This window comes from Chenopodium quinoa, unplaced genomic scaffold (assembly GCF_001683475.1).
Source record: "Chenopodium quinoa cultivar QQ74 unplaced genomic scaffold, ASM168347v1, whole genome shotgun sequence".
Lineage (NCBI taxonomy): Eukaryota > Viridiplantae > Streptophyta > Magnoliopsida > Caryophyllales > Amaranthaceae > Chenopodium > Chenopodium quinoa.
The window spans coordinates 1,335,276-1,357,703 of NW_018742577.1; the positions used below are offsets into that span (position 1 = coordinate 1,335,276).

Here is a 22,428-nt window from a genome sequence, read left to right on the forward strand (position 1 = left end):
AGCCGTTCCAGGGATAAGAAGGAACGGGAAAACATCCAAGCTGTTCCAAGCAACCCAGCCGGCAACATGGTTGGGGCTGCCCAGGCGGCAGAGGATTCTGCTCCCATTACTAGGAACGAACTCATGACCTTCATGAATAGTTTCAAGGGTGAGATCCAGAACCTCATCCGGTCGGCTACTCCCAAGAAGAGTCAGCCGGCCAAGAAGCCTTCTTCTAGCAAGAAGGCTATTAAAGACCGGGGTTCCTACCCCTCATCCAAACCCGAAGGGGGAGGGCCTCAAGTTCGATCAAAACCGGCTCCGCTTCCCACAAGCGGAGCTCAGAAAACCCATCCGACACTTGCAGCCGGATGGTTCAAAAAAGATATTCTCTGACTCCCGAACGTTTCTCCAAGAAAAGAGAAGTCTGGCGTCTGCGTCGGCTTCAACGTCGACCTTTCCAGATAGTTTCCGTGACACCTCTAACAGGCGTTCGGGAACAAGTCTAGGGAGTCAGACGGGCGAACCATCCACCCGGTCTGGACCCAAAGTGATCCAACCTGGTCTGTTCGGTTCGCCGAATGGGCTGGGTGGATCCCTTTTTACCCAAACGGGTCCGTTTGGCAGAAATGTGCAGCAGCCGTTCCAACTCATGGATTGGCAGCAGCGCCTGCTAAACCTGGGAGAACAGCCCTCGGCGTTCTCCCCTGAGATAACCCAGGCGGCACAGCCGGCCAAGATAAAAAACGTGTTGGTAGGAGCCTATGATGGTACCTCCAACCCAAAAGATAATTTAATGGCTTATTTCAACCTCATGTACCTATAGGGGTTGGATGATGCCGTCTGGTGCCGATGCTTCCCGGCTACCCTGAAGGGCATTGCCCAACGGTGGTTTGGTAACTTACCAGTCGGCTGCATCAACAGCTTCAAGACCTTGGCGTACTTGTTTACGTCAAACTTCTCAATGAACATCCCGGCTAAAAAGACAAGCCTCGATCTGGGGGCAATACAGCAGGGTGACAGAGAAGGGCTCCGGTCGTATGTCAGGCGGTTCAATCTGATGAGAATTCAGATTCAAGGATTGTCTGATGAGGTTGCTTACACAGACTTCTTTAAAGGTCTGAAGGATGGGTCGACTTTCAAGTTTGACCTCGTCCGGAAAAGGGTAGCCACCCTCCAAGAGGCGTTAATGGAAGCTGAAGCCTACATACAGGTGATGGAGCTTTGTGCTGTAAAGCAGCCGTCGGATTTCAAAAAATCTGACAGAAGAGACAGCCGGCAACAACAACAACAGTCGGCTAAAAAGGAAGAAAAGAAGAGAAAGGAGGTCTGGGCCGCAGACCGATCTGGTCAGCCGACTCAGAAGCTCAGACGAAAATCTGAACCGTACGTCCCCAAGTACGAGTTCACAAAGGACTGCTCCTCCATCCTCATGGAAATCAAGGACCGGATGTCTCTCGACAAGCCGGCTGCTATGAAAAGTCCCGTAGGCAGCCGGGACAAAAGCAAATACTGCCAGTACCATGAGGATGTTGGCCATGACACTAATGGTTGCTATAGCCTCAGGCGGCTATTAGACCGTCTGGCTGATGAAAGGGCTCTAAAGTCTTATCTGCCCAAAGCCAAGGGCAACACCCTGGCCAAGAAAGGGCAGGCGGCAAAAGCTGTTCTTGCAAATTCAGAAACGGATGAAGAGACTATCTTCACAATAGCAGGAGGCTTTGCCGGAGGGGGTCCCACTATCCGAGGCACCAAAGATAACATCAGGAAGCTGGTTAACTCAGTTGAGGAGACCCAGGCGTCGAAAGACATATTTCCTGAGGTCCTTATTTCTGAAAAGGACTGGGGCAAGGTCAGACGGCCTCACGATGACCCCATAGTCATCGAATGCAAGGTTGCCAATCAGAGAGTTGGCCGGATCTTAATAGATACCGGGAGCTCGTCTGACCTAATCAGTTATCTGTGCTTGACCAAGCTCAAGTACAAATCCGGTAGCATGCACCAGGCGCCCCACCCGCTTGTTGGTTTTGGGGGAGGTGTAGTGCATCCGGTGGGGAGCATAGATCTTCCAATCTGGCTGGGTGAAAAGGGGGAAGGACGCCACATGGTGATTAAATTCCTGGTTGTAGAAGAGCTTGCCGCCTACAACATGATTTTTGGCCGTCCGACCCTCAATGAGTCCAAAGCTGTCATCGTTCCTTCTCTCATGCTTGTAAAATTTGAAAAGGACGATGGTACAGTCGGTTCCCTTAAGGGGGACCAGAGGACGACTAGGGAGTGCTATCTCTCTAACGTCAGACCCACTATGGGGGCAGCCGGAGACGACAACCCCATATACCTTGATAACTGCGATGCAGCAGTCCCGGCTCCAAGGGCAGCCGGTAAGAAAAGAAAGGCGGGCCAGACGGACCCTGTCAAACAAGAAAAATAGCAATCACTAGCCGGGGAAAGGTCAGATGATCTACGACCTCAGCCGGCTGGTGACTGCATTGATGTCGTCCTCGACGACAGCCGTCCTGACAGAGCTGTCAAGGTTGGGACGGTTGGTTATGAGCGGTTGGGTGCAGACCTGCTCCAACTTCTAAGAGAATTCAAAGACATCTTTGCCTTTGAAGTGGAAGAGATGCCAAGCGTCAACCCGGATCTAGCTGTCCACAAGCTTGCTGTGGATCCTAAAAAAAAGCCGGTTAGGCAGAAAAAGAGGGATCACGGTGAAGAGAGATCTCAGGTGGCAGCGGCTGAGGTAAAAAAATTGTTAGATGCTGGGTTCATCCGGCAATGCTACTACCCGGATTGGGTAGCAAACGTTGTCCTCGTGAAAAAGCCGAATGGTACCTGGAGGATGTGTGTAGACTACACGGATCTGAACAGAGCATGCCCAAAGGACAGTTACCCACTTCCAAAGATCGACAATCTGGTCGATTCTACAGCCGGTCATGCTCTGATGAGTTTCATGGATGCCTATTCAGGTTTCCACCAAATACCCCTATGGAAAAAAGATCAAGAGAAGACGACCTTCGTCACTGATCAGGGGTTATTTTGTTACAAGGTGATGCCGTTTGGGTTAAAAAATGCACCGGCTACATCCCAGCGCATGATAAACACCGTTTTCATCAATCAGATTGGCAGGAATGTAGAGGCGTACATTGATGACATGATAGTCAAATCCAAGCTACAGACGGATCACCTACTGGATCTCCGGGAAACATTCACCACACTCAGGCGGCACCGGGTCATGCTTAACCCAAAGAAGATTGTATTTGGTGTTGAGTCTGGGAAGTTTCTCGGATTTTTGATCGATCAAAGGGGCATAGAGGCTAATCCGGAAAAAGTCCAGGCGGTCATTGACATGCGGTCTCCCCGCACTGTGAAAGAAGCCCAGAAATTGACCGGTTGCCTGGCGGCGTTGGGAAGATTTCTCAGCCGGTCAGGTGACAAGTGCCTTTACTTCTTTCAGTCCATCCGGAAGAGGTCCAGATTTGAGTGGGGAGAAGAGGCGGAAATGGCATTCCAAAAGCTAAAGCATCATCTGTATTCATTGCCAAGGCTAGTGATCCCCCTTCCCCGGGAGGTCCTTTACATGTACCTCGCCGTCTCTGATCATGCCCTTAGTGCCGTTCTCCTCGCTGAGAGAGACGGTAATCAGCTACCGGTGTATTTCATCAGCCATGTGCTTAATAATGCTGAGCTCCGGTACCCCATGATCGAAAAATTTGGGTTGGCCCTGTTCGTCGCAGTCAAACGGTTGAAACCTTAATTTTTGGCTCACCCGGTGATTGTATATACAGACCAGCCGCTCAAGCGCCCAATGACCACCATCGAGTCATCCGGCAGAATGATCAAATGGGCTGTTGAAATACAGAGCCTTGAGATAACTTTTGAACCCAGGCGGGCAGTGAAAGGTCAGGCGTTTGCCGACTTCATTGTCGAAATGACTAGGTTGGTGCAACCGGAAAATCCTGATCAGGTTTGGAAGTTATTCGCAGACGGTAGCTCTACGGTGAACGGCTGTGGTGCAGGCGTTATATGTCATTCTCCGGAAGGGGACAACTTTGAGTATGCACTACGGTTCCGGTTCCAAGCCTTTAATAACGAGGCGGAGTATGAAGCCCTGCTAGCCGGTATACGCATGTGTAAGGCAGCAGGGGCAACAAAGATTGCCGCCTGCTCAGACTCTCAATTGATTGTTAGCCAGTACAATGGTGACTACGAGGCCACCCATCCGGCTATGATCAAATATCTGAAGGCGGTCAGAGAGGAGGCCGTGTCACTTGACGAATTTCATCTAAGTCAGGTGCCCCGGTCCGAGAATAATCAGGCGGATGCCCTTTCCAAGTTGGCATCATCCGCCTCCTGTGATGCACCTAAAACGGTTTTTTGGGAAGTCATTGAGAAAAGAAGCATCGATCATGACCCCATAGGTATCCTGGATCGAAGTGCCACTTGGATGGACCCCATCCGGGCTTACTTGGCAGACGGTACCTTACCGGATGACCTTTCTGAAGCAATGGCGCTCAAGAAGCGTGCTCTGAGTTTTGTTATGCATCATGGAGAACTTCTCCGGAAGGGTTATCTACAGCCGTTTCTAAAGTGTGTAACCTCTGAAAGGGGAAGAGAGGTTCTAGAGGATCTGCACGCGGGTTTTTGTGCCTCACACATAGGCGGCAGGTCCTTGGCAAGAAGAACCAGACGGCATGGTTATTTTTAGCCCACTCTTGAGGCAGACGCCATGGATTTGGTGAAACGGTGTGATAAATGCCAAAAGTTCGCCCGGCTGATACATCGACCAGCAACTGACTTGACAGCCATCCATAGTCCGGTTCCGTTTGCAAAATGGGGCATGGACATTTTGGGTCCGTATACGCCTGCATCTGGCGGTCGCCGATATATTTTGGTGGCAGTAGACTACTTCACCAAATGGATTGAAGCAGAGGCGGTCAAAGGCATAAAAACAAAAGACGTGATCTCCTTCATTTGGAGAAATGTCATCACCCGATTTGGGGTCCCAATGTCTATGGTCTTTGATAACGGACCTCAATTTGAAACGTCTGTCCTCAAGAGCTGGTTGGGAGATCAAGGAATCTCCCATTGTTTTGCATCCGTTGGCCGTCCTCAGGCAAACGGCCAAGTTGAGGCCTTCAATAAACTGATCTCAGACGGTATAAAGAAGAAGGTGGAAAGAGCCGGTGGACTATGGGCAGAGGAACTACCTCATGTCCTTTGGGCCATCCGGACTACTAAAAAAGGGGCAACCGGTGAAACCCCATTTCTCATGACATACGACACTGAGGCGGTGCTCCCCATTGAACATTATGAGCCAACGCTTCGCATCATGCTATATGATGAGGCAGCCAACTGGGAAGCCTTCGGCTTGCACTGGATGCTCTCCCAGAGCGAAGGGGCAACGCAGCTCTGCGCCATGAGATTTACCGCCTGAGAATGACACGAGCCTACAACAGCGGGTTCACAAACGACCCCTGAAAGTAGGAGATTTTGTGCTTCGCAATATGGAAGCAACCGGTAGGGCCAATGAACAAGGCAAACTGACTCCAAATTGGGAGGGACCCTACCGGATATTTGAAGAAGTACGAGACGACACATACCGCCTGGAAACCCCGGACGGTAGAAAGCTGCTTAGAACTTGGAATGTAGATAATCTCAAAAATTACTACTTCTAGAAATTGTATAGTTTTTGTATATTTCTATATAATTAATGAGAAAGATTTACTACATATAGTGCTTACATGCGCCATGTCTTGTGCTTAACACAAGCGACTCCCTTTACTTATTTCCCATGCGCCATCTTGTGCCCAACACAAGCGGGCCCGGAAAGTTAATGAACCAGCCGGTGACGCCCATTCGGGTGAATTCATCGAAGAGAACATCTCCCATTTGGGTGGAAAATTGTTCTAGTGATAAAAAATCAGGCGGCCCTAACCGCCTGGTTGATCCATAGCACCAAAGAATTGCGGGTTAGCATTCCCAAACATGCATCCGGCCCCCTCTTTGGATCGAGTACAATTTAAGGCTGAACTCAAACAGATAGCCGGTACCTAATGTCCCGCCTAATCAACTAAGAGAAGGTGGGAAGGCAAACATCTGGGTTAGGCCAAGAATCTATGAAGGGTGTTCTTGCGAAAACCCAACCGGCAATTGTTAAAAACGGTTGACAACTAGCACTTAGCTAAAGCTTTAGCATTTGCGCTATAGCATATGGATAGCCGCCTGGCACCATCTCGTCTATACCAGTCTCCTATCCAGGGGCAATTACCTACCCTAACCCCAACAAGTCATGCGGAAACACATTCATCCAAAAAGCATGCGGAAAAACATTCATGGTTTACACAAGGCAAAAAATAGAGTTGCTTGCGAAGACCCAGATGGTAATGGTACCGCCTGGGTTCTCTTGTCTACCCTCGCAAATTTCTTTGCCTACCTTCAAAAATTTCTTTGCCTAGTTTGCGAAGACTCAGACAGTAATGGTACCGCCTGGGTTCTCTTGTCTACCCTCGCAAATTTCTTTGCCTACCTTCACAAATTTCTTTGCCTAGTTTGCGAAGACTCAGACGGTAATGGTACCGCCTGGGTTCTCTTGTCTACCCGCGCAAATTTCTTTGCCTACCCTCGTAAATTTCTTTGCCTAGTTTGCGAAGACACAGACGTCAGTGATGCCGGCTGGGCTTTCTTGGCTATCCTTGTAAAATTATCAAAGCAAGAAAGATGCGACATTCAAAACATCCAAAACAGCAAAAAGGAAAAGAAGCAAATTCGTTCAAAACCGGACCAACCAGTTGAAATATAGCAGAAATAATCGGCATAGCCGGTGAAAATGTTAAAATTGTTTACAAAAAGATAAACCGGCACAGCCGGTGAAAATATTAATGCTCAAAATAGAAGACAATAGCAGAGTAGTCCGACCCTTCCGGCGCTATTACAAGATAATGAACGGCGCGCAGGCCGGGAGGTCGTTGCTACTCTACATTAACTGTTACCCGGTCGCCCTGACCTTGGCCCCGTTCCGGATGAGCTAGGTCGGTGTTGGGGACGGAGCCGGGAGCAACCTCATCTTCGACTGTCGTCTCCAAAGCAGCCGCTTCCGCCTACATTCGCTGGAACTCGGCTTCCACCCACTGCTCATACGGTTCTGGCCCCGGCTGGTCCTCCTCTTCAGCCAGAATGACCAGGTCTGTATATTTATAGGCGAGCTCCCAGACGTTGAAGTTTGCACCCGGGTGGATGATGGAGAACGCCCTCTTCATTCTTTTCTGGCAGTCCTGCTCATTCTCCTCTATGTGCCGGTTCTGATCAGCCTCTAAGGTGGACTGGAAATTGCGCTGAGCATCGGCAGCCTCCTTGACCAGGCGGTCATTCTCTAATTGCAGCCGCTTGCTGCTCTTCTCCGCCTGGTCGAGCCGCTTGAGGGGCTCTTCATGCTTTTTAAGCTCATCTTCAGCGTTATCCAAGGCCGCTTGGAGGTTATCGATTTTGAGCTTGGACTCGGAGAGGGCTCGTTGGAGGGACTTGACGTGATCTGCCTGTTGCATGATTATAGCTTTAGTTTCTAAGTCATGCACAATCATGGAATAGTGAGCAACGCTATGTGCGTCATCCGCAGAACGTTTGGCTCTTCTTACCTCTTCCTGTTTGCGGATGTAGGCCTTCTTAAGCCCCTCCACGCGGAGCAGTGCCTGCAACAAAAATGCAACCGGTATTAGTTGTAAGACCGGATGGGTTTATTAAAAATTATATGCTGGGTGGGCACTCAGTGACTTACATCGGCTAGGTCGACCATAACCCGGTCGGCGTTGAAGGTATTGATTCCAGGAATCGCCTCCTTCTCGTCCCGGGGGACGGCTTTCTGCATGGCCCGGACGTATTGAGCAGCGTCCGGCCAGCGTGGTGAGTTATCTGCACCAGAAACAGACGGTGAGAATGCTGCGTACGCTCCACCAACGGACAGCCGGCTGATCGGAGAATCTCCCGGCTGCGAAGAGGAGTACGATTTTACCCGCATGGGTATGTCGAGCGATGTGAGATCAAAGGGGTTTGTACCTTTTTGGGAAGCCTTTTGGCTTCCAGAAGCAGATGGACCGGTTGCGGTCCTTATTGGAGTGGACTCTAAGGCCTTCTCAGTGTTAGACCCGCCTGGGGTCTTTATTGTTTTACCGCCGGTAGTAGCCCGGTCGGTAGAAGCAGTTCTTGGCACCTTGAGTGCCGGTTCTTCTACAGACGGCCTTGGCCGGATCTGTTTTTGCAAGGAACGGGGAATAACACCCCCATCCTGAAACAAGACCACAAGCGGTTAGATGAATAACTAGCCAAAGCAACATCAAAAAGCCAAGCACATAGAGAAGGTCAGGCGGTCTAACCTTTTTAGCCGCCTGAGCGGCAAGTTTCTTCTCCAGATTCTCCTTGCGGATATCTGAAGCCTTCCTTGCGGGTGTCTTGGCGGAAGGTAGCATCTTCTTAGCTTCTTCTGCAAAACAAAAATACATCCGGTCAGAAATATGAATCACATTGCAATAGAGAAAAAGGTCAGCCGACAATAAATTAACCGGCTAGGGCTCGTAACCTTTGGTTTTCCACATGCTGCTAAGCCCGCAAGCGGATAAGAAGCACTCATCCTTGAAAAATTCGTGTTTGGGCACCCAGTTCTTGGGTACCCTTATTATCTCTCCGGATGTGAGAGAGGTAGAGGTCAGCTCGAAGAAACCAGAGTCCAGAATGGCCACCCGGTCGGTATCAGGAACAGGGGGCAGCCGACACTTTTGCCTCAAAAGCTCTGGCTTCCGGTTGTAGGTCCGGTACTCCTTGTTCTCCTCTTCAGACGGAGCTTTGACCAGATAGAACCGGTTCTTCCAATCCGACCATTTGGACGGCTTGTCCAAGGTCATCATATATTTGGGGTGAGTAGTCAAGGTATACCAGGCCCTCCAGCCGCCTGGGCTCCGGCTCAAATAGTGCATATGGGAAAACGCCTCCCAGCCGGGGTTGAGACCCTGCATCTCGCAGGCGGTGATGTACCCTAAAATATTCACCCAAGAATTTGGGGTGAGTTGCCAAATTCCAAGGGCATACCCCCTAAGTATGGCCCTGATTGTGTTGTGAAGGGGGAAGCGGACGCCGGCTAGGAAAGCCGCCTCGTAGCATCCAAACCAGCTGTTAGCGTTGGGCTGGTCATCCTCCCATACAACCGTCCCGAACTCCCCCGGCACGGTCATCCTGTACCCTTCACCAAGCGGCCGCCTGGTAATAAAGTCTAGAAGGGAAGACCGCATGAGGGCACGGTCCTTTAGGGATACGGCGATCATGAGAGGGTCGTTTTGGCTTTGCCACGAAGGCCTCTCCGCCTCCTCGCTATCCTCTGATACGGTTAAGTAGCTAGAGCCACTACTTTCAGCCCGTCCGTCATCGGAACCGGCTGGGGAGTTGGGAGCATCATAGGCTGCTCTTGGCTGCTCAGCCTCCTCAGCCGGAGAGGTCTCCTCGTTGTAGGAGCCCAGAATGCTATCGCTTGGGGTGGCGGGGGTACCGCTAGATGGTTCTCTAACCTCCCCGTCTGGGCCTCGAGTTTCAGGCGATAACTCGTTCGAGTCCCCGCCTCTGTAATTGGGGTCCATAGCTGTTCCCCTAATTCTGGCCATGGTGTCCTGCACAGACACGGAGTCGGTCGATACAGGCGTTGAAAAGGGGAAATTCCAAAGATCAGAGGCGGCAGATCCAGTTCTAGACTCAACCATACTAATTGACCGACTGAGTTCACAACTATGGTCCGGGTATGGGTATAAAGGGTCCATCTACCTATGGGACTTGTAAACAAAAATGCAAGCAAAAGACTCAAACGGAAATACATGGAAAAGCAAGAAAGAATAGAGACGGTACCTAAAGTAAAGTGTTGAAAACCTCAAGAAATTTCTTGGGGATGCTTGCGAAGACACAGGCGGTTTGAATACCGGCTGGGTTCACTGAGGTACCCTCTCAAAAATCTTTTTCTTACTTGCTACTGCACAGGCGGTCTGAAAATCGGCTGCTCTTAAAACAATGAAGTCTCCGAGTGCTCTGAATTTCAAGTGCCGGATGCTCTCAAAATTCAAGAAATTTCACGAAGTTTGTAAATGAGGCTTCGTGTGCTTCCTCCCCTATTTATAGGGTTTGTCCCGGAAGGCGAAGGGGCGCGACCCTTCCCCTTCTGCTTTTCCCTCTTCCTTCAGTTAGAATTTGAAGGGATTTCAAAAAAAAAAAAAAAAAAAAATATATATATATATATATATATATATATATATATATATATATATATATATATATATATATATATATATATATATATATATATATATATTTTCGTCAGCTCTATTCTCAGGTGCCACGTGGCACCTTGCCACGTCAGCACCTGAGAGGGGCAAATGTTTGGGGGTAAAATTACCCCAGCCACGTGGCCCAATGACAGCGCGACACGTGGCATTTTGCTATTGTTCAGCAGAGCTCCAATCCCCTGCTGACACGTGTCCTAGGAACCCTAAATGGGGAACCAATGCTCCCCACTATAAATAGTGGGGGAGTCCTCATTAATGGGACACTTACATTCAATTGGTATTTAATACAATCAAAAATACAATTTACACAAAACCCGAGCAATCGTAATTGCGGAATTCTCCCATTACGCGAGAAGTAATTACCCTTTTTACGCACTTTCTTCCTCCCGTACAATCACTGACTTGATCGTCGGAGGCGGAGCTCCACCCAACCGGAGTCTTCGTGGTTTTGCAGGTACAGACGGTCGAAGGGCATTCTTGGAATTGTAACTCTCCCGCAGGACACATCAAAAAACCCCGAAACAGTGATCATACAAATTAGACAATTAGGCTCGTTCTTTGATAGAGTCTTACTATGTAATCTGTATTACGGTATCCCTACCTTTTAAAAAGTATGGCATAACTCTTATTAATAGTGTTTGAATAATTATACCCTCTAATATGTTTACTAACTTAATTGCCCTCATTAATGTTAGTTTTCTCGATTTTTACTTCTTAAGAATAGTGAGCAGACATTTATACCCCTAAAAAAAATATTTGTTTACATATTTCCTTTCACTAATGCTACTAACAACTAAAATTGTGACGTAAGGTCAAACCGAAAGTGGTTCCCTAATATTACTAGCTATGCGCGCATTGCGCGTGTTAGCCACCCTAATTACCTATAAAATTATAAATAGTAGAAGTATTACCAATATTTTAATTTTATAGTTGACGAAAACAACGTTGTTGTTAAATTCGTGACAAACAAGCACACCCAAAAAATACAGTGGATTTTTACATTAAAAACCATCTTGATTTATTAATTTTGTATAAATGTCTTAGAATAATACAATTAAAACATAAATAACCGATTTATTAATTTTGTATAAATGTCATAGAATAATACAATTAAAACAAAAATAACCATTTTAAATCTTTTTGTCTCAAAAATGTAAATATAAAAACTTACTTAGATGATTTCTCATGGTTAAAACGTTGTTTTTATAAAATTTGATTATATTAAAATTAGAGTTTGTCAATGAACTTGAGGCACATAAAAAATAAAAATTAGAGTCTGTCAATGAACTTGAGGCACATTAAAATTAGAGTACTTTCATCGATACTGTAATTTCATTTGATAATAAACCAGTACTTGCGTAATTTTAGTTTTTTAATGGCCGGAAGAGGAACATGATATAGCAATCAGAATTCATGTCAGAATAAATCAAATTGTCAAACCCTTAATAGGCAAACATTTACTCCATATAATTTAATTCTAAGAAATTCGCAATTGAAAATCTTTATCATACCATAAATTTCTACAATTCTACTACATTAGAAGAAAATATGAAATTATGTAAATTGTAATGTTAGAATTACATATGCAACAAGTTTATACAATCTTCCTTAACAAACCTTCATATCAATTCCAAAGTTTCCGTAAATAACTAAATAAACTCTAATGAAGCTTCTCCATTTGGTAGCATGTATAGAAAGTTTGAGTTTACTTTTCGAATTTGATCGAAGTGTCAAGAGCAGGAATCAAATGAAGTATACTAGAGATGGTGATTTTTGTTCCAAGGATTAGTAACTTTGTATCGATCATTCCTTTACAACAGTTGTTTTTCTCTCATTAGAGATGTCATACCTGCCAAATGCCAATTCATCAAAATTATCATCAATGAAAATGGCAAAATCACTTTTTAAGAATGTAAAAAATTTGGATCCGGTCAATTGAAGTGGTTAGCTTAGTCCATCTGAAAAGATATTCCACCCATCTCTAAATAATAGGCCACATTTCTATTTTAGTTTATCACAATCTCGACTAACATTCTATGAAAAGTGAAGAATAATTATGTTATCTCAACTAACTTCCTTTCAATTGACCGTCGATCAAATGTGACCTAACTTTTAAAAATAGAGGGCTAGACATTTCACATTTGGGTTACAAATATGTAAACTCCAAATACACAAAGACAGTGGTAAAAAGGAGTAGAGATAAGAGTAATGATTCATAAAATTACCCAATCTTCCTAGTAAGTTGACACAACCCTGTCATTGACATTGCAAAATTTACGCTACACAAATTCCAGTTTCTCTGCAAATTAAACACAAAACTTAACATAAGAAGAGTAAGAGATATAGAAACCAGTATGAGAATACTAAACAGTCTTACCGGTGTAATAACCATGTCATACCGCGTCCAAATAAGTCCTGAGGCTGCTACGACTGTAAGCAAAAATCGACATGATCTGCCGTACCCTTAGACTATTGAATTGGGACTAAAAGTCTATGTAACATAAGACCAAATATGCAAGAATACTTTATATCATTAACAATGTGTTTGGACGATGGGATTTTAGTAGAAAGGGGAGGGGTCGAGAGTAATGCTCTCGCTTTCCCTTCCCTTTTGCTACCACATTGCTATCCAAACACGTCGAAAATAAGTGTTATATAGGCTAACCGATTTGCTGAGGGTACGAAATCGTCTCAGGTGGCTTGGCAAAATCCGCAATATTTGCTATGCTAAGGCCCCATTTGAACGTTGGTGCCCAGAAGTGAACTGTATTGTTTATATGATGGATCAAATACTAGTAATAATGAGTATTATAACCAAAATTCATTAACAATTAAGCAAGAGATTGTTATATAAGCATAGTACACCCATAAACATTTTGTTTAAATTTTGATGATTGATTTTCATTTAATCATGAAATGAAAAGCTAAAACTAATTTTGAATTAGTTGGTGCATGGTACGTCAGGATTTGTATAAAATATTTCACAATTAGGCACCACACTGTCACACCTTTTTATCAATAGTAAAAATAGGCCCATCATTGTTTTTTTTTTTTTTTTTTAAAAAAAAAAGGAAAAAAAAAAAAACACCATCAATAGTAAAAACAACCATCAATAGTAAAAAAATGGGATTTGTTAAACATCGCCCACAAATTACTACATAAAGCCCACAAAATTTACTTGGTTTGACAAAATTGTCCTTGACCTTAAAAAAAAAACACTCACACTCTCATCACTCACACTGTCATTGCTCATCTTCTTTCAACCTCTCTAAAAAAAAAAAAAATTTCAAACAACGACAATGTCGAGGCGGCAAGGCAAGGAATTGACGGCGGCGGCGGAGGGAAGGATGTCCCAAGGAGGAAAGGTACAATTTGTAAAAAAAAAAAAAGGGAAAAACCGCCGTGACGGCGGTGGGGCGCCCTGGCTGGACGCCCAGCCAGCGGTGGTGGCGCCAGCTGCAGACGCCGCCACCAGTAGGCTGGCGCCTGGGCTGGACGCCACAGCCACGATAGTGGCGTTTATTCAAGGCGCCGCAGCCGTGGCTGTGGCGTCCAGCCCAGGCGCCAGCCCACTGGTGGCGGCGTCTGCAGCTGGCGCCACCACTGCTGGCTGGGCGTCCAGCCAAGGCGCCCCCCCCCATTTTTTTTTTTTATATTTGTTTTAAAATATTGTTTTTTTTTTTGTGTAATATATTTTTGAATTGTTTTTATATTTTGTTGTTTATTTTTATAAAATTTTTCAATTTCGTTGTATTTTTTCTATGTTTATATTTTGTTTACAATTATTTGTATGTTTTTAATTTATTTGATTTGGGAGTGGTAGCTATTTATCGTATAAATTTTTGTATGTTTATATATTTTAAAATTTTGTGTAGAATTCACTGGGTCGTCATGGTGCGGGGAAGAATATAGAGCTTCTTAGTAGAAGCTATTCAGTGGAGAGGTCGGGGCATAGACATGTCAGATCCCGTGGTATTTCGGCCTCAGCTCGTAGAGAACGGATCCACCGTCGGGATGAGGATGACGATGACGATGATGATGCTGAGGAGGGTGACCAGGAGGAGGAGCAGGAGGAGGGCGCAGATGAGGATGAGGATGTGGACGATGGCAGTGGACCGTATGATGATTACGGTCCATTTAGTCAGAGGGTTGATGACATGTACGAGACACATATGGTGGAGGTGCGTAAGGGTAGGGGTGGTAGGTTTGTTAGTAGATCTGGCACATCATCTGCGTCCACTGTATCTGGGGCAAGCAGGAAACGGTCGAGGGCCGGTAATGATTCTTGGGTTGTTAGGAGTGAGGTGCCCGGTGGGCCTGTTGACGGGAGTGTGATTCCTAGCTTTCTAGGACACATAGTTGCCCGTATTTGGGAGGACCAGGAGAGGCCTTCAGTTACGGGGTTGTTGAAATGTCATACCCGGGAAAAGACTTGTAGCTTTTTGCGTACATGGGCTGAGGCCTGGCCGGCGGAGAGCGAGATGTTCGAGCGACTGGAGGGCACTGGGGTGAATCACGTTCCTGCCACCATGCACGATAAGATTGACAGTACGCTGATCACGACTTTCATTGAGCGATGGCAGGCGGATACAAACTCTTTCCACCTTCCGTTCGGTGAGATGACGATCATGTTACATGACGTCGAGGCCATTCTGGGGATTCGTGTTGAGGGTAAACGACTTTGTGCTGTGGCTGATGCGGATCAGACAGATTTGCTGGCGGAGTTGTTGGCGGTGGACAGGGTTGCACTGTACACCGAGGCGCTAGGTGTTTGGGAACACGGAGGTGTGAAGATCGCATCCGTGTTGCAGCGGTGTTTGTACCCCAGTGCACGTAGGACGCACGACGCACAGCTGAGTGCTTATGTTTTTCTACTCCTCGGATGTACCTTGTTTCCGGATAAGAGCGGCGGAAACAAGATCAGGCCACGCGACATAGTAGAGGCGTGTGACCCCGACAGTGTAGGCCAGTTTTCCTGGGGATCGGCTACGTTGGCGTATTTGTATCGCCAACTAGGATTTGCGAGTCGGGCTGACGCGGCAGGTATCACTGGGTGTCTGACTCTATTGCAGACCTGGATATACGAGTACTTTCCTGCATTGCGACCACATCGTGACCCAGTTCCTATTGATGAGGGGATGCCGCGTGCTTGTGCGTGGAGTCCGCGCTCGGAGAAGAAGTCCGTTGACCGCCTCCGATCGATACGGTTATTGCTGGACAGGCTGTCCCCCTTAGAGGTAACGTTTATAAATTGTTTCTACATTTTATTATTTGCACATATTATATTCATGTTATTAAATTTTATATGTTGTTATTGTACAGGTGAACTGGATGCCTTTCGGCCCGAACCCTAGTGTTAGATTACCCAGGACCCTGTACACGGGACTCATTCAGTATCGTGAGATCGTCGAGGCGTACATGCCCCAGCGTTGTCTTCGCCAGCTTGGATTTGTCCAAGTTGTCCCTCCTCCCCCGGCATGCCCGATGAAGGCGGTCCGACCTGCATCGTCGAGGGACTACGTCGTGCAATGATCGGATATCATGACCGGGACGTGGGACCAGTTTCCGATGGTGGCCCGCTTATGGACTGCGGAGTTGCAGCGGCCGCCCTCTGGGGTTACTCCCATGTGTGACCATTACTACATGGAATGGTTCAACCGGTATTCGCACCCGAGGTTGATCGCAGATCTCGACCACAGCGATGATGATTATGTGCCACCGCCTACTGCCACGGAAGCGGTATGTCTTTTATTATATTTATCGTTGTCTTTTAATTAAGTTTTATATGTTGTTATTGTATTTCATCTTCTGTTTTTTGTTGTATGCAGTGGATGGGAAAGATAATGCAAGACGTACAGAAACTCTCTCTTGAGAAGGACAGCATGAGTGCAACAGGGAGAGCTGTTGTTGATAGTCTGGAACAGACCCTTGCGCAGTGGGAGTCGTCGTCGAGGAGGGATTACTGATGGTTTTGTCATTTTATTTATAGAGCATTATGTTGGACATTATGTTGTAAGATTGTAACATTTTAGATTGTTCTTTTAGCTTCCAACTTAAACATATTATCAGTGCTGTTTTTAAATTTTGATATAACCGTTCGTGGATCCGCGCAACTTACCCATGCAACATATAGAATGCAGTAAGCAATACAATATAAAATATTAATGTTCTCATTAAAAGAGCAACGTACAAATAAGATTACAAATAAAGAATGTAAACATGAAAAACTAAAATGCAGCTAGGGTGTTCCATTCGTGGATCCGGTCATGATATAGCGCATCCCAACCAGTGGGAACTTGTACTTGTTTGTCTTGTACGTTGATTCGATCAAAATCACAAATGGCCAACACTTGATCATATCAGCACAATCAGGATGCACAAGGAAAAGATGAGTCACCTCCGCTGTATCTTCATCAGAATCAAACCAGAACAGGTAACCACGTGATTGTGCCTGGTGTAGCAGCTGCTGTATAGGGTTCCTTCCCTCTGACCGTTCAAACCTGAGTTGTTGTCTGACGTTGTAGATGTGTCTTCGGTTTGGATTAGGGGTGGCAAAAACTGACCCGACCCGAAAACCCGACCCGAACCCGACCTGAAAATAGCGGGTTTGGGTTGAGATTTTCGACCCGAAAACTTAAATGGGTTGACACGAACCCGACCCGAAATTAAATAGGTTAGGTTAAGGTTGAAAATCTCAACCCGAAAATGACCCACTTAACCCGAAATTATTTTCGAGTCAAAATCAGGTCGGGTTCAGGTCGGGTCAATCCGAACCCAACCTTAAAAAAAAGTCTTACAAAAAAAAATAAAAAATGAAAAAGAAACTAAAACTACTACTAGGCCAAGGCCCCAAACCCCAAGCCCAAATCTTTAAACAAAAACCGTAAGTGCCTTATATTGAGCTTGAAACCCTAACACTCACTCTTACTCTCATTCTCTCAGCCTCTTATCTCATCTCAGCCGTTTTCACATTTCCCTCTCTTAAAAAATTTCATTCTCAATTTCTCTGTTTCTCCTCAAAACCCTAACCCTAAATCGGTTCAAGCAATCAAGCTTAACGTCTCAGCTCTTAATAGATCAAAGGTAATTTTTAACTTTTAGTTAATTGTTTTTGTTTTCGTTTCGGTTGTTTTTTTCGATCTCAAGTTCTCTATATTCGATTTTTTTGAATGATCTCCAGTTCTCCAACTTCTCCTCCAAGCCGTCATCTTAATATGCCTAAGATTTTTGTTCTTAATTTCTATTTTTGATTTGTTTTTTTTATGGGAAAGGGTAGATCCGTAGATCGATAGATTTGTTGTTGACTTGTTGTTTAATTTATATTTTTGTTTTCTTTTTCTAACATTTGCAAATCAGATATTAAGATTAACATTTTCTGTTGTTGATTTGTTGTTCATATCCTCAACTACACTTTTCGGTTGATCTGCAATTCTCCATCTTCAAATCTTTCACCTTCATCTTCAAATCTTCCTCTACTTCTAAGGTAATTTTCTGTTTTACTTTTTCGTTGTTTTTTTTTAAAATTTTTTTTTATTTCAGTTTTTGTATTCGATTGTGTTGATGTTCTTGGTTAATAATTGTAATATGATAAATTTTTTGTTGATTTGTTGTTTGACGAGAAAAAGTATAGTGCATGTCTTTTTAATTTTTGTTTTTTTCTGATTTGTTGGTGATTTGTTGTTCTTGATTTTTGCTGATTTGTTGTTGATTTCTTGCTAATTTTTATTGCTTTCTTACTGATTTGTTCTTGCTGTTTTGGTTGTTTTTCCTGAGATGTTGCTAATTTGTTGTTCTTGCTAATTTGGTTGTTCTTGAGTTGTCTTTTTAATTTTTTTATTTTGTTATATTTTTTTTGCAGCAGTTATGGACACCCATCAACCCCTTGTACAACAGCTTTCTTCTGGGAATATGAGAAGATTCAGGAGATTGTAACTTTAAATACATTTGTTTCTTTTTAATTATGGTTTGTAATTTGTTAAGACTTTATTTTGGTATGTAATAGTTAATTAGGCATTTAGACTTCTTATACTTTATTTGGTTTTTATTGAAAATTTAAGTTTGAAAATTAAGTTTGAAGACATTAGGTAAAAAAAAAATCAGGTTTTATTAACGGTTAAGTAGTCAATCAGGCTAAAAAATCAGGTTATTCAAGTAAAAAAAAAAAAAAAAAAAAATCATGTCAAATCAGGTCGTTTTCAGGTTGACCCGAACCTGAAAATATCAGGTTCAGGTTGGGGTTTTCAACCCAAAAACTTAAATGGATCAGGTTCAGGTTGGGGGTTAGCTGACCCGAAACCCGAAAACCCGAACACGAACCCGACCTGACCTGATCCGTTTGCCACCCCTAGTTTGGATGGTCTTCTGGAAATTTCTCTAACACAGATGCTAATATTTTAGCAGGCTTCACTTGAGCATCACTCATTTCTTTCACAACTAGTTTCGCAGCAGGACTTAAGTCGCTCAGTTGTCGATGACCCTCTTCATATACTATCATCTCATGGTTGTGATACCCCCATTTAGAGTAACCAATCACTTCCCAACCGTCACGACTCCGTAGTTGTCGAACCTTTACTCTGAACTCACACCCACAACCTTTCCGCTTTGTATCAAACCGAGTGGCTGGACGAAAATCTCTTTCTTCTCTTTTGCGATAACGGTCACATCTCAAAATGCGATCCATTCTACCATCCCGTTGAGATTTATGAGTTACTACTACCAAGCAAAATCCAGCTGCAATTGCAACCTGTTTTGCCCAATCAATCGCCTGTTGAGCTTCTTCGAATGGACCATCATGTCCAAATATCCCACTGTAATCATTTCCGTCTCCACCATATTCCTGCATCAATTATATATTACAATAAATACATTTAACAGATAATACATTTAATTTCTATATTTACAGAGAATTAACACAAAAAAAAGCATAATTATATATAATCAAACTTAATTTTTATAAAAACCCAATTCGAATTTTCAAACTAAATTTAAAAATATACCATTTCGAATTTTCAAATTTAATTTTAAAAAAACCTATTTCGAATTTTCAAATTTAATTTAAAAAAAAAACCCATTTCGAATTTTTTTTAAAAATCATTTTCGATTTTTTTTTAAAAAAAAAAATAAATAAAAAACAACAACAAAATCAAAAAAGAAAAAAAAAATAATTTATAAGGGTGGCGTCTGCCAGGGCTGCCACAGCCACTGGACTGGCGCCTGGCAGGGCCGCCTCACCCAGTGGAGTGGCGCCTGGCCAGGACGCCAGTCCGGTGGTCTGGGCGTCTGGGCTGGACGCCACTCTGGTGGTTCTGGCGTCTGGCTTGGACGTCCAGGCTACGGTTTGGGAGTCCATGCTAGGCGCCGGAGCCACTCCGACGGTAAACCGTGAATTTTAACGGTGACTTACCTCGTTTTCCGTCGACGACGACGTACCTCCGGCGTCCCCCGCATCTCTGGCCTGCCCTCCAGTCTCCCCCGGCGAGCCAGTACGGCTCCACATTTTTTACACCGAGATTAATTCAATTTTAGAAAATGGGCATAATGGTCAAACCATATCATATTTGTGGGCTTTATATGGTAAATTGCGGGCGATGTTTAGCGTTTCACAAAAAAATAGGCACCAACTTAAATTCAAAGTAGGATTAAAATCGAAATAAGATTCAACAACTAGTTATATTAACCGTTATTGATTATATCTCATATTTGTAATACAATAAGAACAATATTTTACCTGGACTTATCACGAGTAATTAAGCATTTACACAATTACACGCTAAAAAAATGAACAGTATTTAGAGATGTAAAAGAAAGTGGAATAGAGGGGAAAACAAACTTGTTTTGAGACCGGCTGGATGATTCCAGAAAGCTTTAAATTTCGAAGACGCCATGATTTTCTTGCGCAGAGCAATTTTACAGATCTTTTCTTTTTCTTTTTTTCCTTTTTTGTGGGTATTTTTAATAAAAATTATTTTGTAGTGGATCCAATCAAGAAAGGGTGGCTAATGGCTATGCATTTATTATTATATATGTAATGAAGTTTGGCCACCAAGAACTTAGGTAATCTTTAATATAAATAAAAAAAAAATACTATTATTAATACTTTATATAGGAGAAAAAGATTCTCATAATAAGAAATTTGAATTCCGTTGAAGTATGGTTGTCAAAAAATAATGGCAAGTAAATAAAAGTAGTAAAGCTTTAAGAATTGACTAGGAGATAACTCAGATAAGAGTCGACTAAAGTCTAAAACTTATCCAATTAAGTTTACGTATAACTATAGTTTTAGAGGAATTATCAGCTTATAATAATTTGAGTCATGAATGACTCTAATAACACGTGTTAGTATTAAATTATATTTTAAATGGTATTATTATGATACCAAAATACTTATTCAGTGGTACCTTATTAGAGTCATTGATGACTCAAATTATTAGAGGTACAGAATTCCTCATATATTTAAGTGTAATACTGTAATTTAGAAAATGAATAAATATTGTGAGAATTTTATACCATTACTAGATTAGTGGCCGTGCGATGCACGGTAGTAATAATTTTTTTTTTTCTTATAATTAATTTGTGAAATAATATAAAAATAAGATAATTCATGTATAATATACAAATGCAATGCATATAAGAAAGATGAATAATAAGGCAAAATTTTTTTAAAACTACAATTGAGAAATAAAAAAATTATTTTTGATTAGTTGTGTTGAAAATATCTAAAAATAGTATACATCATATTACATTAATGATGCATGTTATTCCCAATAAAATTATCAATGTTGATGTCGTATGACTTTTTATTAATGAATTAGTTTAGTTTAAAAAAAAAAAAAAAACCTATACAATGTACTTCCAAAAAATAAGCTAAGTAGAATAATTATTTTTAAAAAAAATTTAAAGCTGACATCGACCTCTTTTATTAATATTTAATAGATTTTTTGAGGGAAACAAAAGTTATAAGTTGGTGAAATTATTATAGAAACCTACCAATTAGTTGTTGGTGTAGTGGTGATTGAGGCTGCACTTGGTAGGGAGGGCCGTGTGTTCGATACTCCCCAACAACAATTGGGAGGGGACTGAAACCTAACCACTCATAAATGAGCCCCGAATCCGGATTAGCCCAAAGGGTGAATCGGGTGGAATACCAAAAATAAAATATTATTATTTCATAAGATTTCAAATCAACACCATGAATAGAATTGTCTAATTTTTTTTTATTATTTTTTTTTTCAATTGAACCTCACTATTGTACAACTATATAGTGGTAATTTAATTGTTAATATTATATTTTTGGCTCCGGAATCTAAAAAGGGAGGGGGGGAGTTTTGGAGGGAAAAAACAGTACCAGGAAGTGACACATGTCATTTCTGATGTTTGTTTTAGTATTATGTTATTATGTTATTGATTGATGATTACCATAAGCAACATGACATCAGAGTTCCTAAGGTTTCGTTTTGAAGATTTACTAAACTTAGAGGACTTAACGTGGAAACCTTATCTAGGAAATATCCATTGGAAAGGTTGAAGGTAATGGGTATCGAACCCTTCATCTATGAGATCCCATTTTATTTTCATCATTATTAATTTGTCTGGATAAGGTAATTAAATTCCGGTGAATAAAAAAGATGGATATGATCATTTAATAAGTGCAAGTAAATGATTTAGGTTGCATATAATTATGGAGCTCTAAAAGTTGAAATACTTGTATTAAGTTAAATCCATAATGAATGATGCATAAAATTTTCATATTTTTCTAAATTAATGTCAATTTAGAAAATGTATTTTATGCTTTCGGGCTCTGTATATATTAGCCTAGATAACAATTTATCTATGTTGTCACTTTTTATTACCGATGTTGCTGACAATTACAAAGTAGATTTTATCAATTTATATCAATGGTCATTAGGTTTTTTCATCCAAATGAGTCAATAGGGCAATACAAATTACAAATGGAGGTGAAGAAATTTAAACCGGTTTGTGAGCTTGTCATACACAAACCTTCAGTCTTAACCATTAGGTTAAAACCTCATTGGTTATAGTCATTTGTCATTTAGTCAAGAATTGTTTCTGAAATACCAATTAGTAGAAAAATGACAATCATATTCTGATAAAAAATAAGGAATTCTGGCTAAAAATC

At 42.9% G+C, this 22,428-nt stretch overlaps 1 protein-coding gene and 1 long non-coding RNA gene across 3 annotated transcripts; one reads left to right on the top strand and one right to left on the bottom strand.

Annotated features, from left to right (window-relative positions):
• Nucleotides 1-11,777: 11,777 nt before the first annotated feature.
• LOC110720892 (mitochondrial pyruvate carrier 3-like) lies at nucleotides 11,778-20,435 on the bottom strand. Its single transcript, XM_021899975.1, has 5 exons — nucleotides 20,122-20,435; nucleotides 12,958-13,056; nucleotides 12,670-12,722; nucleotides 12,518-12,591; nucleotides 11,778-12,141 (listed from the first exon to the last, which is right to left on the bottom strand). The coding sequence occupies exons 1-5, from the start codon at nucleotides 20,174-20,176 to the stop codon at nucleotides 12,096-12,098; spliced, it is 327 nt and encodes a 108-aa protein (XP_021755667.1). The 5' UTR covers nucleotides 20,177-20,435; the 3' UTR covers nucleotides 11,778-12,095.
• Nucleotides 16,844-18,320, top strand: LOC110720893. 2 transcript variants are annotated; one of them, XR_002511366.1, is made up of 2 exons: nucleotides 16,844-17,775; nucleotides 18,151-18,320. It is a non-coding gene; the product is annotated as an uncharacterized LOC110720893 (long non-coding RNA). The 2 variants fall into 2 exon arrangements; XR_002511367.1 differs by having other exon boundaries at nucleotides 18,154-18,320.
• Nucleotides 20,436-22,428: the final 1,993 nt, after the last annotated feature.

Coding starts and splice junctions, on each gene's coding strand:
- LOC110720892 (XM_021899975.1), bottom strand. CDS start 20,176: ATGGCGTCTTCGAAATTTAAAGCTTTCTGGAATCATCCAGCCGGTCTC. Junction 13,057..20,121: donor TCCAGCCGGTCTCAAAACAA/GTTTGTTTTCCC, acceptor TAAACAATACAG/TTCACTTCTGGGCACCAACG. Junction 12,723..12,957: donor TTCGTACCCTCAGCAAATCG/GTTAGCCTATAT, acceptor TTTTGCTTACAG/TCGTAGCAGCCTCAGGACTT.